This window comes from Aricia agestis, chromosome 1 (assembly GCF_905147365.1).
Source record: "Aricia agestis chromosome 1, ilAriAges1.1, whole genome shotgun sequence".
Lineage (NCBI taxonomy): Eukaryota > Metazoa > Arthropoda > Insecta > Lepidoptera > Lycaenidae > Aricia > Aricia agestis.
In genome coordinates, this window is record NC_056406.1 from 925,812 (window position 1) to 943,087 (window position 17,276).

Consider the following 17,276-nt stretch of genomic DNA (forward strand, 5'->3'; position numbering starts at 1 on the left):
TCAAGTCACACACACACACAATCAGTACACACATAGAAATTTGCTTTCATACAATGTATAAAATGTAAGATTGCATTATTTTTGTATTAGTAAAAATATTAAGTATACTTAACTATGTTTAAGTTTAGATATTAATATTTAGTAATAATTATTATGAGAAAGTTTACAGTTTCTCCTTTCAACTCAATTTAAAGTTACATACTTACATACAATATCTAAAAATATTATATGTATCTATACAATGATACTTATTGAACTTCATAATATTGTTATTTTACAATTTAAAGGATATTTAACAGAATAATCATAATTACTATCAGAATCATTAAAAAGTTCTAGGGATTACTGCAAATCTATCGAAAATTGAAAATGTATAACATAGAACTTGGAGCACATTGCTTAAGGGTGCAGCCAAATAAGCTTATTTGTATGAGTTTTGAGTCGCAGAATTTCGGTCGCGTAAATTATTTTTCATACTGATCATGACTCACAAAATTACACTCATTTGGCTTCACCCTAAGGTGCTTCTGTATTCAATATTTATTGACCAGGGCCGCTCCCCACAGCTCCAGTGTACGAAATCTGTGAAGCACCTCTTTTTCTCGAATCATAATGTTTCAACTTCTTATTTATTAAAATTTGACCGAAACTGGCTACGCCTCGGCGCCCCTATTGTTTGCGCCGCACACTTCGCACATAAGGCAGCTCGGCCCTGTCATTGACATAACAAAGGCGGAACACTGATGAAAAAATAATTGTTGTTAATATACATATTATATCTTAATCTCTCCCAACTTCAAAACCTAATATCATAGTATATATATATATATACCTATCATAGAGTATAATATTAATATAATATCCTAGAAGTCAGCTATCTCCTGTTGTTCCCCCGCTGATGGCCCCGGCCCCGCACATATGTTTTGTGCTGATGCTTGTTTCCATGCTCCTGATTGTTTTGGGTGAATCTCTCGTTCTTCGGGGCTAAGGAGGGTCCGGTAGGGGGAGTCTGCGACTGGGAAAGATTCCGGGGCGGCTGGTGCGTCCCGTTGCTCCTGTCCTGCGGCGGGTTGGCGGGCGGCGGCGGCGTGGGCTGCGGCTCGCTCATGTTGACCTGCTCATTGAACAACATGCAAAATTCCCCAACTTTCTGTATGTCCCCGGACTTGCCGGAGTACAGCGTGAGGGCGGAACGCCAGAGGGACGCGTAGCCGCGCGTGAGGCGCACGATGTCGCCCGGCTGCAGCAGCGCGCCCGGCTCGTCCCACACCGACAGGTTCACGCACGCCGACGCGTCCGCCACCCGCAACGTGCGCACCTCGCGCGCCTCCTTCGTCAGCGTCGGCGGCCCCACGTCCAGGACTATAAAAACGGCGTTGATGTTCTTCAGTCCGGGCTTCAGGTCCTTTATTTGAACATATTCCGTAGTATTCATTTTCCACGCCTAACAGTTCAGTTTTATTAAAATCAAAACTGATTTAGGTTTGGTTACTACCTAACAGGAACATAAATTATTAATATAAAAGCTTTTGTAAAATAATAACTAGCAAAAGCCAGTACGGTATTTAGAATTTTGAGGCAACTCAGTCTTCAGTTGACATTTGACAATCAGCTGATCTAGCAGTTAAGGCCCCATCCCCACATGCGCGCGAAGCGCGCGCGACGCCGCGGAATTTCCGCGAAACGTGAGTCCGATTCGCATATTTTTCGCACTTCGCGGCTGGTTCCCCGACCGCATCCACACTCGCGCGCGAACCGTGCGCAACGCCGCGGCGCCACGAAATTCCTGCGAAGCATGAGTGAGAGATCCGATTCGCATGTTTCGCACTTCGCGGCCCGTTCCCCGATTGTTGTCGGTTTTCTGTCCCGCGACAAAGAGATTTTTTAAAAATCTTTATTTTAATAAGGGCTTTTGCCATGCAATATAATTAATCCTACTTTAATAATAATAATAATATCATTTATTTGCCAGAGTGAAATGTACAGTTGTATGGTCTTCGTAATACTTTATTTTATTACTAGCTGACCCGGCGAACTTCGTACCGCCTAACAGTCAATTGAATGTCGTGTTACTTTTTAGCTGAACTAATTTAGGCTTTGGTGAACGTAAAACAATGATACAAAATAATATATTTATATAGATAGAAACAAAAAAGTATTTTATTATGATGAATGATGATGAAAACATACATACAGAATGAGAATAAGAATAAAAAATAATAATTAAGTACTTCAAACTCATGTCAGAAAAAAATTATTGAAAACTATGTTGTGCAGATTGGGAAAAAAAATTAAACTCTTTTTAATTCAATATCCGAAATATAATAAAAACGTCCATTCACAGGACTGCCGTGCTGTCCTGCCGTGAATGGGCCCTCTAACAGTGCCTGAACTTTCGAGACATAGACAATAGCTCAAAGAGTATATAACCACTACGTATGAATAGCTTATCAAGAAAAATCATAGACAACCTATAAAAAGAAAATTACACTTTTGTTAACCTGTAGATTTTTTTTCCTTAATCTTATAACCTTTACCAATTGATTTTTTATTCCCTAAATTCCGTTCCTTTCCGATGATTTTATGTTTTTACTGTAGAATAAATCTTAGGTAGGTATTATTTTCGGGAATTAAAAATTAAATAATTAATAAATAATTTTCGAAAATTAATGTCTAAAACAAACAAATATAACAGTACCTGAACTTTGTAGAAATTTTACAAAACATAAATTTCTGAACTGAACTGAGTCTTAGCCCGTCATCGCGTGGCCATTTTGTGCTTATTTTCATACAAGTAGTGTGCGTTTATTTTCTTAAATATTTCTATTTGTCGATTATTTGGAAGCACATTATGATACAGGAAAGAAAGTCATTAGTTCATGATATCGATTAACTATAGTTCAAGTGATGAGAATCCGTAAACACACGTAAAAAGCTATGCAATTTTTATAGCCAAATTATTAATTGATGTGACTTTTATAGTCATTAAGTCATTTTTAGCACTAATGCCTTATATAGCACGAATAAGGGATTAATAAACTTATAATTATCTTTTTTGCTCACAAAAATACCGATTGAACAGCCCAAAAAACGTTGTTCAAAACTTACGTATTTAATGTTAAATCCACGTGTTTTGAGGCATTCTTTGGCCATTCTTATGGTTTATTATTTAGCGAAACCACAAAACTCAATAATGTGTAGCAGTAAATGTTCACTAAAAACCTTTATTAACACTTTTATTACATGAAATATGCCATAAATATGCAGACCGACTCCTTTGTTATGTCCTAGTAAGTAGGACATAACATTACACGCTTTTAACGCTTATACACCTATATAAGGCTCTCTACAGTTTAAAATACCTCAATGGTCATCCCTTTCACGTGTTCGTCGGCGTATTTTTGGACAAACCTTTTATTGCGCATGTCCTTAAGATGTCATGGCAACGCCATAACAAGTTGCTGGTCAAGTCGTAAACAACGTCTTAATTGTTTAAACATGATTAAAATAATAAAAGCTAAACATAAATACATAACCCTAAATTGTCTAACAGCCGCACAAATAATTTATTTAACACTATGATAGTGTTTGATTATTTTATTTTGGAAAATATGGATATGGATCACTTAGAAAAATTTAATTGTTTTTTTTTTATGAAATAACAGGGCAAACGAGCAAACGGGTCACCTGATGGAAAGCAACTTCTGTCACCCATGGACACTTGTAGCATCAGAAGAGATGCAGGTGCGTTGCTGGCCTTTTAAGAGGGAATAGGGTAACAGGGGAGGGTAGGGATGGGAAGGCAAGGGAATAGGGGAAGGTAGGGAAGGGAATAGGGTAGGGGATTGGGCCTCCGGTAAACTCACTCACTCGGTGAAACACAGCGCAAGCGCTGTTTCACACAGGTTTTCTGTGAGAGCGTGGTATTTCTCCGGTCGAGCCGGCCCATTCGTGCCAAAGCATGGCTCTCCCACTAGGTTTGTTCATTGCAACGCCACCAACAAATTGCAATTGGGTTAAATGTCAAGTCGTAAACAGTTGTCGTTGCCATGGCATGACATGATTTGGACATGCGCAATAACTAGATTCGCCGACGAACACGGCCATTCCCAAGAAGTTTACACCCTAATGTAAACTTCTTGGCCATTCCTAAGGGATGACATTACGATGTTGCCACTTTTTAATTTATTCACTTTTTTGACATACTATATTTGGCTTTGTTTGCTTGCCAAATGCAACAAATGGCCAATAGCAAATTACAAAAATACAAATAGCCATGTGAAGTGACAGCATAAAATGAATAAGTTAATTGTTAAAGTAAACTAAAGAGTCATGACACATTGCCTGCACTGACGATTCATACCTTTGACTCGGTGATTTTGGGCTTGTGATGAAACGATGCTGGATTTGTACGAGAATTTTGTTTTTAAATCGCCTTGTTATACTTGTATTCAGCCTCAGCGGCATTAAAAATGAAAAAAAAAGGTTGTTGTCAATGTCAGTGTCAAAACTGTCAAAGAACACGATTTTTTTGGACCTGTCAAGTGTCACCTGCAAATATATACTAGTAATCTGTGGTCACCTGTGCGTGCAGTGCGGCATTTGAATATTTTTGTTGTTATTTAAACATAAATTTCTAAAATAACGATTAAAATCATCTTTCAGTATCTTTAACTAGAAAGTCGCGCCAAAGACCGTATATATTATATTTTATTAATTCCAAAACAATTGCAAGCCGCTAACCGTGTTTGGTTTATGTTTTTACTTTTTAACCTTTGCAACTTTTATCTACAACAGTCAGGAAAAGTAAAGATCAGAGGAAATGTTCAATCAAATCGGCGCCGCGGGCGGCAACCCGAACAAGGACCTGGAAGTGGCCTCACCACCTGAAGACACAGTTTCGGCTCTGGAGTTCTCGCCGCCTTCTGTGCCACAGACCTTCCTTATAGCCGGGAGCTGGGACTGCCGGGTAATTCAACACCTTATTCCTTGTCATCAGTCTTCTGAGAAAATACCAGTAGCAGGTGTCGATCCAACCTCTAAATTTTGAGGCAGGGATCATATTATTATGATATAATAATAGCCTCTCACATGATATAGTAATAGCCACTTTACATAGATCAATATGAATTATACATAGGAAGTACCTAGTTTATGTTAACTGTATGGCTAATATTGCTACCTGTGCAGTCTTAGGTAAACTGTGCAGTTTTGAGTTCACTATATCTATACTAATATTATAAATGCGAAAGTATCTCTGTCTGTCTGTCTGTCTGTCTGTCTGTCTGTCTGTCTGTCTCGCTTTCACGCCAAAACTACTGAACCGATTGCAATGAAATTTTGTACACAGTTATTCTAGAGTCTGAGAAAGGACATAGGCTACATTTTGATGTGGGAAAATATCTTATTTCCATGAAAATATCGATGAAAATTACTTCGCATTGCGCGTGGCCAGCGCTCATCCCGGGGGTCCTGGGTTCGAGTCCCGCAGGCGGAACAAAAAGTTTTCAATGTTCCTGGGTCTTGGATGTGTATTAAAATAATATTTCAAAAATCTTAAATATATTTTATGTATAATATTATAAAAAATCCAGAAATATATCGACGCGATGCAATGAACATTTTAGTTCTAATACGATTCAACAGATGGCGCTTTTTTTTACTTCGTTGTAACATAGAACTAATCATACTTATTAGTTATTATGTTTTTGTTTATAGTTTTTAATACGTTAGAATATTATGTTTAATAATATTATCACTTGCTATAATAATAATCAATCTATCTGATCTTATAGAACTCCTACTGCATTTCTAAGGAGTTCGAGTGTGTTGTGTTGGCCTATATTCCATCCAGAAAATATTTTTACATTTTAATTCTAATATATGAAAACAGATGGCGCTTTATTTTTACTTCATTATTATAACAGAACTAATCATACCTACTTTATTATATTATTGTTTTTATTCATAACTAGCTGTTGCCCGCGACTTCGTCCGCGTGGACTTTAGTTTATAGCGCGCGGTGTCAACAAAATTTGTGTCAAATTTAAAAACTTTTTAAAACCCTGGTAAGTGGTACCCCTCTTAGGGCCGCGCAGCGCGCTACACCGGAATGGCAGCGCTGAAAGTGCTCGCCTCGCCGCTGCCATTCCGGTGTAGCGCGGCCCTTAATTAATCAAAATACCCAAAAACAGCTGTGCAGTGTGCACATAATCTGTACTAATATTATGAATGCGAAAGTATCTCTGTCTGTCTGTCTGTCTGTCAGTCTCGCTTTCACGCCAAACGCCAAAACTACCGAACCGATTGTAATGAAATTTTGTATACTGATAGTCTAAAGCCTGAGAAAGGACATAGGCTACTTTTTTACTGGAAAAAAGGGTTGTAAGAGTCGTAAATTTGTTCAAAAAGTTCATAATAGATGGCGCCGTGCGTCTTCTACATCGCGCTGACGCTTGCTCAAAAGTCTTTCTATAAGAGGTGGTATCATCTTACATTTAAGTCTCGATTTTTTTCGATTGTTATATCTATTCTACGGTATTAAATAACTCAGTACTTTATCTGTGCAGGCAGTGACGTAACCTTAAGACCAAATTTCACCAACGACTGTTAAAGTTAATGCTCGAATTAGTATCACGTTAGCTGTTTCGTTTTTCATATGAATGAAAGAGAAGATAGGATATTTTAACAAGCTGTTAACACTAACAGACGTTGGTGAAATTGGGGCTAAACCTATCAATGATAAATAGTTTATGGGTAAAGTTGTGTAATTGGGGGGCTAAATAAGCATTAAAATTTGGCATAATATATAAAGTTTAACATACAAAAATGAAGTACTTATTGTTTGCACACTGCACAGCTGTATTTATTTAAGGGGTACCAGGGTTTTTTTATAAAAGCTTTTGACACCAATTTTGTTGACATCGCGCGCTATAAACTGAAGTCCACGCGGACGAAGTCGCGGGCAACAGCTAGTTGTAATATAATGTATCAAACTGTGCAGTGAAATGTACAATGTAACACCAAGGTGTTTTAGTTCACATTCTCTCATGTCCCTGGACTGTACAGTAAAGTGTACAGTTTTACTAGTAAATTGCTAAATTCAATGAGAAAGAATATTATATTCCAATATAGATAAGTAGTATTTTTATGAGAAGGCAGTTTATTGTTAGAGCTTTTATTTTTTCAGGTAAGATGTTGGGAGGTAGAAGCTTCCGGGAAGACAGTGCCAAAAGCAGCTCAGGGCATGGACGGACCAATTCTAGATGTCGCATGGCATGATGTAAGAGTCTTTTTTATAAAATATATCATTATTCATTACATATTTTAGGCTGCTCCTTTGATGAGCAGCCTCCTCCTTTTTTTTTAATCAATAACTAAAAAAATAATAATAAATAATAAATAAATAAAAAAATGTGATGTTTGTCTAGGATGGGTCCAAGGTATTCATGGCCTCGACAGACAAGAGCGTCAAGTGCTGGGACCTGGCTGCTAATCAGACTATGCAGGTGAGAGGAACTCATGAACACCACTAACCATTGTTGAGGTTCAGCTGTTTCTGTTATTGGTCAATGCTAAGTAGTAAGCATATTTTATTGACTGTTAAAGTTTTTGAATTCAATTTGAATAGTGCATTAAGTATTAGGCCCAGGTACTTTATTCCAATTATAATAAATATTTGTATTTTTTAAGAAAAAATACACAAATATTTATTACAATTAAATTTTTTTAGTCCCTGTCTATTATCTATCCGAAATGTTGTTTCTATTTATGAGCCCTTACGCCACTTAAAGCTCATTGTGATTTCTTTTAAACAAAGTACCATGGTGATGTAATGAAATATGAATTTGCTTTTGTAATTTTGCAGGTGGCTGCACATGATGCTCCTGTAAAAACATGCCACTGGATCAAAGCACCGAACTACACCTGTCTCATGACAGCATCCTGGGATAAAACACTCAAGGTAAATCCTAGATCTCTCTCTGGAGATATTTTATTGCTTACGGATTTTAATTTAAGCATCTAAGTTAAACTTTAGAAAAAATGTTAGCTCCACATGTAATATTATGCTAATCCTTGTGGCTGTAATGTCTGGAAAGCCATATGTTTTAGACTAAGGCTCAATTTAAACCGGCGCGGAATGGAATGGAACTGATTTTTTGCAACGTAACTGTACATAGCACAATGAACTTTAAGTCAACAGTATGTGACGGTGTCAGTTTCCACGCATTAGGCGAGATTGACGCTTCCATTCCATTCTGCGCACCGCCGCATTGAGCCTAAGATCCAAGTTGTTTCAAGTTGGGGTGACATTCCTTATGTCTCTTATCCATTTTGTAAGATTTTAACTGCCTACTTCTAATTTTAACTATAATAATGTTGCAGTTCTGGGATACTCGAAGTGCTGTACCAATAATGACGATGAATCTGTCTGAGAGGTGTTACTGTGCAGATGTTGTAAGTATTCATTTAGATTTCGTAAATTTTGTTATTGCTGTTAAGTCAAAAATGTGGTGAATTCTTTAGTTGTAATATTAGTTTTATTGTTATTATTGTTTTTCAAAGGCTTGAAGCCTGTGATTTGAAATTTGAGGTAATTTAAAAAAAAAACTGGTTAGTTTACATTAATGTATTCCAGGACTACCCTATGGCAGTAGTGGGCACAGCGGACCGCGGCATCTGCCTCTACACGCTGGAGGGCAAGCCCACAGAGTACAAGCGGGTGGAGTCCCCGCTCAAGTACCAGCACCGCTGCATCACCATCTTCAAGGACAAGAAGACGAAGCAGCCGACGGGGTACGCGCTGGGCAGCGTAGAGGGCAGGGTGGCGATACAGTACGTCAACCCCACCAACCCCAAGGACAACTTCACCTTCAAGTGCCACAGATCTGCCGGCACTCCTGGCGGATATCAGGTACACCATGTTACTAGATGCGCCAGCCAGCCATCGCCATTACACCAAAAATCGTTTATCGCGCGGGAATCGTACATTTTCCCGGGATAGAAAGTATCCTAAGTATGACCTTTCGCAGGACTCAAAGTCTCCGTACAAAATTTTAAAATCGGTTCAGCGGTTTGGGCGTGAAGAGGTAACAAACAGACACACACACTTTCGCGTTTATAATAAATAATAATATTAGTATGGATTGAGAAGCTTTAAAATCAGCGGCAAAAACATTTTAACCCATTATAAAAAGCTTAAAATTCGCCGATATCTGCGTTACCTAATGGCTTCACTGTTATTTGGTTTTTGAAGCACAACTTCGTAGCAAACCGCTACTGAAAATTTTTCTTATTTAATGGCACCCAAAGGTGCAGGGTTGCAACTTGCACCATTCCATTTGACGTGAAACTTGCTTTACACTGAAATACTTTTAATTTTCAGGATATCTACGCAGTCAACGACATAGCGTTCCACCCGGTGCATGGCACGCTGGCGACTGTCGGCTCAGACGGCTCGTTCTCTTTCTGGGACAAGGACGCGCGCACAAAGCTCAAATCCTCCGAGCTGCTGGACCAGCCGCTCACCAAGTGCGCTTTTAACCACAATGGACAGATCTTCGCATATGCTGCCGGATATGATTGGTCCAAGGTTAGTTTTCTACCTCCTTTACCTTATTCTCCATGAAGTATGATATTTTAACCTATTATTGTTTTGATTTGTGCTTTTTTGCCCAGCAGTTACAAACAGCTAGTAATAATAATCATACTTCAAAAGTTACGCATCCATGGTCTAGTGGTTAAGAGCGTGGCTCTCGACTCGGAGGTCGTGGGTTCGATTCCCGCATTGGAAACGTGTTATTTCCAAGTTTGGTTAGGACAATGCAGGCTGATCACCTGATTGTCTGACAAGTAAGATGATCCATGCGTCGGATGGGCATGTAAAAAGTCAGTCTTGCGCCTGATCTCTCGCCAGTCGTGTCTTCCGTCCCACTGGGTTATAAGAGTGAAGGAATAGAGAGTGCTCTTGAGAGAGATAAAATTACTCCTGCGTACCTGGCCTGGTTTCAATGAAACTGGCCACCGTCACCGAAATTGGTGTGGGGAGTATTATTACTTCAAAAGTAGATATCAGCTGAAATATTTGCATAATATGCACATAATTTATATTTTATTTATTACATAGTTTATTACCAATCTTTTGCATGATTCAACATTTATTGAAGCACCATATTGAATGATCAAAATATGTAATTATAACAAAATCCAATTGATAGATGATTTTAAATAAGTATGTACCAATATTATAGTTTTGAAACGGCATGGTACCTCAAATCCAAAGTTTTAAAAATTCACCCTATCAATAAATTATCTTGTTTCCAGGGTCACGAGCACTGCAATCCTGCCAAAAAGAACTTCATATACCTGAGGCCATGCTACGACGACTGTAAGCCCAGAACTACATAGCATTACAACATCCTTTTTTATTAAACTTAATACATATATTTTTAAATAAAATGTTGACTTTGTTCTACCTACACTTTTTTCTCTTTGGGTCTAAAAACTGTGGTGTAAATATTTATGTTTACTTAGATCTATCTAAATGTTTACCACACACAAATTACTACTATGTTCACATTAAATTTAATCAAGCAGTTTTGGCTGTGCTAAACTAGATCAAGTTTCTCAAATAGAGCAACTCAAATCATGGTAAAATTATTATAATTAATCCATTGATCCCCAAGTTGCAGCCGGCAGCCGCATAACTCTCATAACAATTGAAAATCTATTGAGTCTGCTATCATAGCTGGGCATTAACTCGTTAATCCGTTAATTGTTAATTAACGAAGTTAACATTTTGATTAACGGATTAACTTTTAGTTAACTTTTAAAAATATTAACGGACTCGTTAACTTCCGTTAATATGCAGAAGTGCGTTAATCGTTAATCCAATGCCTACTATACTATACTGCACGCCACCGCGGCGCGGCGCGAAAACATGTTCAGACAGTATGAAAAATTTCATTGCTCAGTGCCAGTGCTTATAGAGAGAGTGATTTGTTTATTGTTATTATAAGTCATATTTTGCATGTTGATAAAGAAGAGTGCAATATAATTTAGTTAGGTAGAATACAATAATTATAGAAGTATTTTGTTTTGTCCCTAACATTTTAACTTCCAAAACCTTAAATCAACAGGTTTTGTATGTACACTAACGCAATGATATAAGTTATACTTGGGAGAGCCATGCTTCGGCACGAATGGGCCGGCTCGACCGGAGAAATACCACGTTCTCACAGAAAACCAGCGTGAAACAGCACTTGTGCTGTGTTTCGCCGAGTGAGTGAGAATACCGGAGGCCCAATCCCCTACCCTATTCCCTTTCCTACCCTCCCCTATTACCCTATTCCCTCTAAAAGGCCGGCAACGCACCTGCAGCTCTTCTGATGCTGCGAGTGTCCATGGGCGACGGAAGTTGCTTTCCATCAGGTGACCCGTTTGCTCCCTTATTTCATTAAAAAAAAAGTTACAACAAGGCCATATTACATATTAACGGATTAACGTTAACTTGCGTTAATTCGTCCGAAATGTAACGTTTAACGAAGCTAACATTTTTTTTAATGGATTAATGATTAACAAAGTTAACTATTTCATTAACGGTGCCCAGCTATGTCTGCGATACCCATGATGGATGTGCTAAATTTTTTTTTATTTTTTTCATTTATTATTGAAAACAAGTTCTATTATATTAACAGACTATATTTATAACTTAAATGGTTTAGTGGCCCTCATGTCCATGTCCATGATGATCATCTCCAGACAACTTGCCGAGGGCTACAGTAGCTATGGCCAGCCCCAGCCCCAGGGGGAAGCCGCGGAAGAACAGCTTACGAGCTCGCATCCATTTTGTTCCAAATGCTGGGCTGTACCGCCAGGCTTCGTTTCTGTAATATTTATATTATTATTGTCTACTGATCAATAACATGATAAACTTAACCCATCGATTGTGGGAAAACGAGACACAATAGATATTCTATTGTGTCATTCACCAGTGAACCGCATAGGGCTTGATGAATTAAAAATACTTAACTTTAATTGTGGTACGTTTATGTTTGTGGTTTTTTTAATAGATTAGAAAAGTCAGAAACAATGATCTATTTATAATAATATAGAATAGAAGAAATAAGTTTGTATAATATGAATCTGGAGACATGAAAGCAGCCGAGCTTTACCCATTTTATACAAACGTGTTTACCTGATCCATGGGTCTTTTAAGCCTTTGCGAGCGAGGGCTTTTTCTAGCTCTTCCAGCTCCCATATTCCTTTAATTGAGTAATCACTGGCTTTGGTAACAACATACGGAGGACCGTGCCCGTGCCCGCCCATCTAAAACAAATAATTTACAGGCAATTTAAACAACATTAAGGTTACATAACCACAAAATGGTTTTGTCCGCGAATATTGAGCAAAATGGTTTTTGTAGTAAGGGACTCCTACTAGTTAAATTAAATTATAATTCCATATTTCAGTAATTTACAAACCGTTTATTATAAATCTAGCAGAAAAAGAATAGGTTGCAATCAATTTATTTACAAAATTTTTCAACACAAATTATATTTCCAGTGACATTGACAAATGCAAATGACAGAAGATTTTAGGTGTATTCTAAAACCAGCTTGATTTTTTCCTTCATTGTTATCGGACAAAGTATGGCAAGGACGATATTTGATTGGCAGCCACGAGTTAGATAGCAGAGGTTAAAGCATATTGCTTGAGTTTAGGAACACACTCTTTCTTACTACTTTTTTTTAATTTTTACTTACTAGTGTTGTGTATCAACTTATCAAGTATCGACTATTGCTACTCGATAAATTTTCGAGTACGATGTTTACACTTTACAAGGTGTAATAAAACTATATAAGTGATAATTCTTTAGGGTGTGTATGAGTTCCTTCTACCGGTAAAAGTAGCAGTTTTTTGTGATTTGTATGGGCAAACGCCTGTGCGTCATGAATTTTTCCATACAAAGATGAAAAAAAGTTACTCTTTTTTTCATCTTTGTATGGCCTACGTGTTATGAAATTAAAGACAAAACCAAGGAATATTTGGTTTTATTCCAAATAAATTATTGTACATATTTGTCAGTATGAAAAGGTATGACAATAATAGTTGTTGACATTAATAGACAATTCGAGAGGTGCTGAAGAAGGTCTTAATGTACACTACATTCATCCGGCCTTTAGAATTAACGAGGAACATAGTGCTTGAGATAATCTGGAGTTTTTCTTTGTCTTCCAGATCTTCTTGTCCGATCTCTCTCCTCATTGCCAGTTATAGTTTCCTCTGAACTAATTCCCGGGTGCAAAGAAGGAGCTTCTTGAAGTACTTCTTCATCTTGGCGTGGTGAATCAGAATCAAAATCCTCCGTGTTCTGGTGTGATGAATCTGCTTCCATCCGTACTTCGTCAACTTCGGCATTACCATTTGAACTCAATGGTCTCGTCTCCGTTTCTAGTTGTGGTTCCAGGACGGTTATTGGAGTTTGAGGAAGTGGTGCTAAATGTTTGTTAGATATAGTAGCCTCCCGCCCGTCTGCTAGTCTTACGTAAGAATACTGAGGATTAGCTTCGATCAATTCCACTTCTTCTACGTCTGGGTCATATTTAGAGTGTTTTGTATAATTCTTCTTTAAAACAGGGCCAGGGTTTAGGAGCCACGTTGGAAGAGATTCACCGTTAGCACTCCGCCGAGGGTGTTTAAAGAACCTCTCGTGGGGGGTCATGTTTGTGGACGTACACAGTAGTGATCGAATGGAATGTAAAGCGTTAGGAAGAACGTGTTCCCAATGGCCAATATCCATTTGTTTCGACTTCAGGATCAGTCTTATCGTCTTCCATAATGTTCCATTTAACCGCTCGACTTGTCCATTCCCTTGAGGATTGTATGGAGTAGAACGACTACACGCTACACCATTCATCACTAAGAAATCTCTCAGTTCTTTCGACATAAACGCTGCACCTCTATCCGAATGGATATAATGTGGTGTCCCATACATCTGAAATAAATCCTTAAAACATCCTATTACAGTCGTAGCGGATACGTCTTTAGTGATGTATGCAAAAGGAAATCTTGAGTACTCATCAATAATAGTCAAAATAAAACGATTTTTACTATGAGTAGGTAAAGGGCCTTTAAAATCAACATTGAGTCTTTCGAAAGGTGCAGTAGCCTTAATAAGATTTCCATTTATTCTTGCAAAGCGGGGCTTGATCTCAGCACAAATGCGGCATCCCGCAGTCATATTCTTAACATCTTCGGAAGTATAAGGCAAGTTCTTTGACCGAATCCAGTGAGTCATGCGTACAATACCAGGATGACCCATTGTATTATGCAATTCATAAAGTTTGTTAGTCGTGACGCTTGAGCACACCCGAGATAGAGTGTCAGCTATAACGTTCTCCCTACCTGGACGATAGACTACATCGTATTTATAATTAGGTAACTCCAGACGCCATCTTTCTATTTTTTCGTTCTTTATCTTACTCTTATGTGATTGATTGAACATAAACGACACAGATCGCTGATCGGTGATGAGTCTAAAGTGTCGCCCAGTTAAATAATGTCGCCACTTTCTTAAGGATTCAACAATGGCACAAGCTTCTTTTTCGACAGAAGAATGGCGTCGTTCAGAATCATTTAAAGACCTCGAAAAGAAAGCTAGTGGTCGACCATCCTGCGAAAGAGAAGCAGCAAGAGAATGTTCAGAGGCATCTGTTTCAACAGTAAATTTTGCATTTGGATCTACGGCATTGAGAATTGATTTCCGTATATCTGCTTTAATCCTTTGAAAAGATTCAATTTGTTCTTTACTAAGTGGAAACTGTGTAGTTCTAGCGAGTGAGTGGATCTTCTCGGAAAAGTTTCTTATCCACTTAGCATAGTGAGCAAACATTCCAAGAGCTCTTTTTAGAGATGGAGAATCATTTGGAACAGGTAAGTTCATTAAAGGACCGACACGATCCTCGTCCGGTTGAATTGAGTTATTTTTAATTTTGTATCCTAGTAGTTTAATAGATGATTGTCTATATACACACTTTTCTTCGTTTAACGTCAGGTTGTATTTATGGACGGCGTCTCTAAATCGTTTAAGATTTGTATCGTGTTCTTCAATTGTTTTGCCACAGATAGTTACGTCATCAAGATATGCATACGTACCCATTAGCTTTTCTTCGGTGATGATAAAATTTAGTGTTCTCTGAAAAGCTGCAACTCCATTAGTAACGCCAAACGGTATACGAGTAAATTGATAAAGGTTCCCGCATGCCTCAAATGCAGTATATAATCTCTCTGTTTTTAATATAGGAACTTGATGGTAAGCACTTTTTAGATCGATCTGACTAAAAACTTTGTGTTGAGCAACTTTAGATACGATCAATTCTATATTAGGTAGAGGATACGCATCTAATTCAGTGAATCGATTAATCGTCAGTGAATAGTCTATCACGAGACGTTTACGATGAGTAGTACTTGTAGTAACCAACACTTGTGCTCGCCAAGGAGAATTAGTTGGCTCGATCACGCCATCCTTCAAAAGTTTCTCGATTTCATTTTCAATAAATATTGTATCAGCTTCTGAGTGTTTCCTAGATTTAATTGCTATGGGCTTCACATTTTCAGAGAGGTTAGCAAAAAGTGAGACTTCAGGAACAGAAGCTGCTATGACATTGCATATTTTAAGAGGTTTCTTTGTACCTCCAAAGGTAAGTTCGACTGACGAGTGGTCGCTTAAGATATCATGTCCAATTATAATATCAGAGCAAAGTGAGTTAAGAATATAAAGAGGTTTACGTCTGTAGAAATGTTCATTCATTTTAAGATCTACGAAGCACATCCCCTTTACACACGAAGTGTTATTTTTGGAGGCTAAAGTTACATTTTCGTTCCAGGGAATGCGTTTTAATTTCAGTTCTTGAACGAGGTTCTCGTCTATAAAGCTAGTAGAGCTTCCGCTATCTATGAGAGCATCGGCTCTGTGATTATTGATAGAAACAACTATAGTAGTCTTTTTCAAGCTCATAGGAGAGGCGGCAGATATAGCTCCTAGTAGTTCATTTTCCGATACGGCATTAGACGAAGTCCCGACTCTTTCACCCTTGCATACTTTGGCATAATGGCCCTTCTTGTTGCAATTGGTGCATGTGACATTTAATGCGGGGCATTTTATGCGTTGGTGGACATGGCCACCGCAAAAAAAACATTTCTTTTGGTGAAAGGTAGTCGTCGTTCTCTCAATATTATTGAAATCCATACTAGTAATTTTGTAGTCTTTAGAGTTATTGTTTGCCAGTTCAATGGAAAGGGCTTTATTAACGGCCTGATCTAAATTTATATCTAAACTTTGCAATAATTGTTGTCTGATCTCATTTGAATTAATCCCAGCAATAAATGCGTCACGTATGTATTCACTTTTGTGAGTTTGAGCATCTACAGCTTTAAAACAGCAACTTTGGGCGCGTTGCTGGAGCGTGCGCAAGAAATCTGAAATGCTCTCATCTGGTTTTTGTACAGATCTTAACAGTATATATCTGGCATGAACCTTATTCTTTTCTTTAATATAAAGTTTGTCTAATAGTTCAATGGCCGAAACATAATCTTTCGCTTCACGAACGTGAATATAAACATTGTAAGATAAATTGTTTAATAGTAACCTTAGCTTGGTTTCTTCCGAAAAAGTTTCTTTTCCCATGCCTTCGCTAAGATAGTTTGAGAATGTCGTTTTCCAGTGTTCATACTTTAATTCAGCATCCGGAGTGCCGGGTTCGACTTCGAACTTATCTGGCTTTAGTAGTTGCGCAATTGTAGACATCGCAGATGATATTTTTTATTTGGAATAAATTGTTATGAAATTAAAGACAAAACCAAGGAATATTTGGTTTTATTCCAAATAAATTATTGTACATATTTGTCAGTATGAAAAGGTATGACAATAATAGTTGTTGACATTAATAGACAATTCGAGAGGTGCTGAAGAAGGTCTTAATGTACACTACACTACGGAATAAGAACAATTTTGTATACTTACTGCATATTCTTACCTTAATAACTATATCAAAATATATTATAACAGCACTGACCGCAATTTAAAGAAAACCATAAACTATTATGACTAAAATTCACCGAAATACGGAGGTTCAAACTCGCTCGTTTACGACTTGTTTTGTTGTCAACTTTGAAATTAGATTTTGGCAGTTTTGTAGATGTAGCCACACATAAAAAATTGCCAGACTAAGGAGAATGATATCAACAAATTTATTGCGGGTTTTATGGCAAACTCG

The 17,276-nt window shown here is 37.8% G+C and overlaps 3 protein-coding genes across 3 annotated transcripts; 1 reads left to right on the top strand and 2 right to left on the bottom strand.

Moving 5' to 3' along the window:
- Nucleotides 1-253: 253 nt before the first annotated feature.
- LOC121740481 (SOSS complex subunit B homolog) lies at nt 254-1,577 on the bottom strand. The gene has a single exon (XM_042133181.1). The coding sequence runs from the start codon at nt 1,433-1,435 to the stop codon at nt 875-877; it is 561 nt and encodes a 186-aa protein (XP_041989115.1). The 5' UTR covers nt 1,436-1,577; the 3' UTR covers nt 254-874.
- A 3,001-nt stretch (nt 1,578-4,578) lies between these two features.
- LOC121728726 (protein Rae1) lies at nt 4,579-10,454 on the top strand. The gene is made up of 8 exons (XM_042116968.1): nt 4,579-4,969; nt 7,190-7,282; nt 7,431-7,508; nt 7,868-7,963; nt 8,386-8,457; nt 8,639-8,914; nt 9,386-9,592; nt 10,324-10,454. Exons 1-8 carry the CDS (start codon nt 4,823-4,825, stop codon nt 10,405-10,407), a joined length of 1,053 nt encoding a protein of 350 aa, XP_041972902.1. The 5' UTR covers nt 4,579-4,822; the 3' UTR covers nt 10,408-10,454.
- Nucleotides 10,455-11,686: 1,232 nt separating this feature from the next.
- LOC121728737 (NADH dehydrogenase [ubiquinone] 1 beta subcomplex subunit 3) lies at nt 11,687-12,583 on the bottom strand. Its single transcript, XM_042116980.1, has 3 exons — nt 12,483-12,583; nt 12,197-12,327; nt 11,687-11,885 (listed from the first exon to the last, which is right to left on the bottom strand). The coding sequence occupies exons 2-3, from the start codon at nt 12,325-12,327 to the stop codon at nt 11,720-11,722; spliced, it is 297 nt and encodes a 98-aa protein (XP_041972914.1). The 5' UTR covers nt 12,483-12,583; the 3' UTR covers nt 11,687-11,719.
- Nucleotides 12,584-17,276: the final 4,693 nt, after the last annotated feature.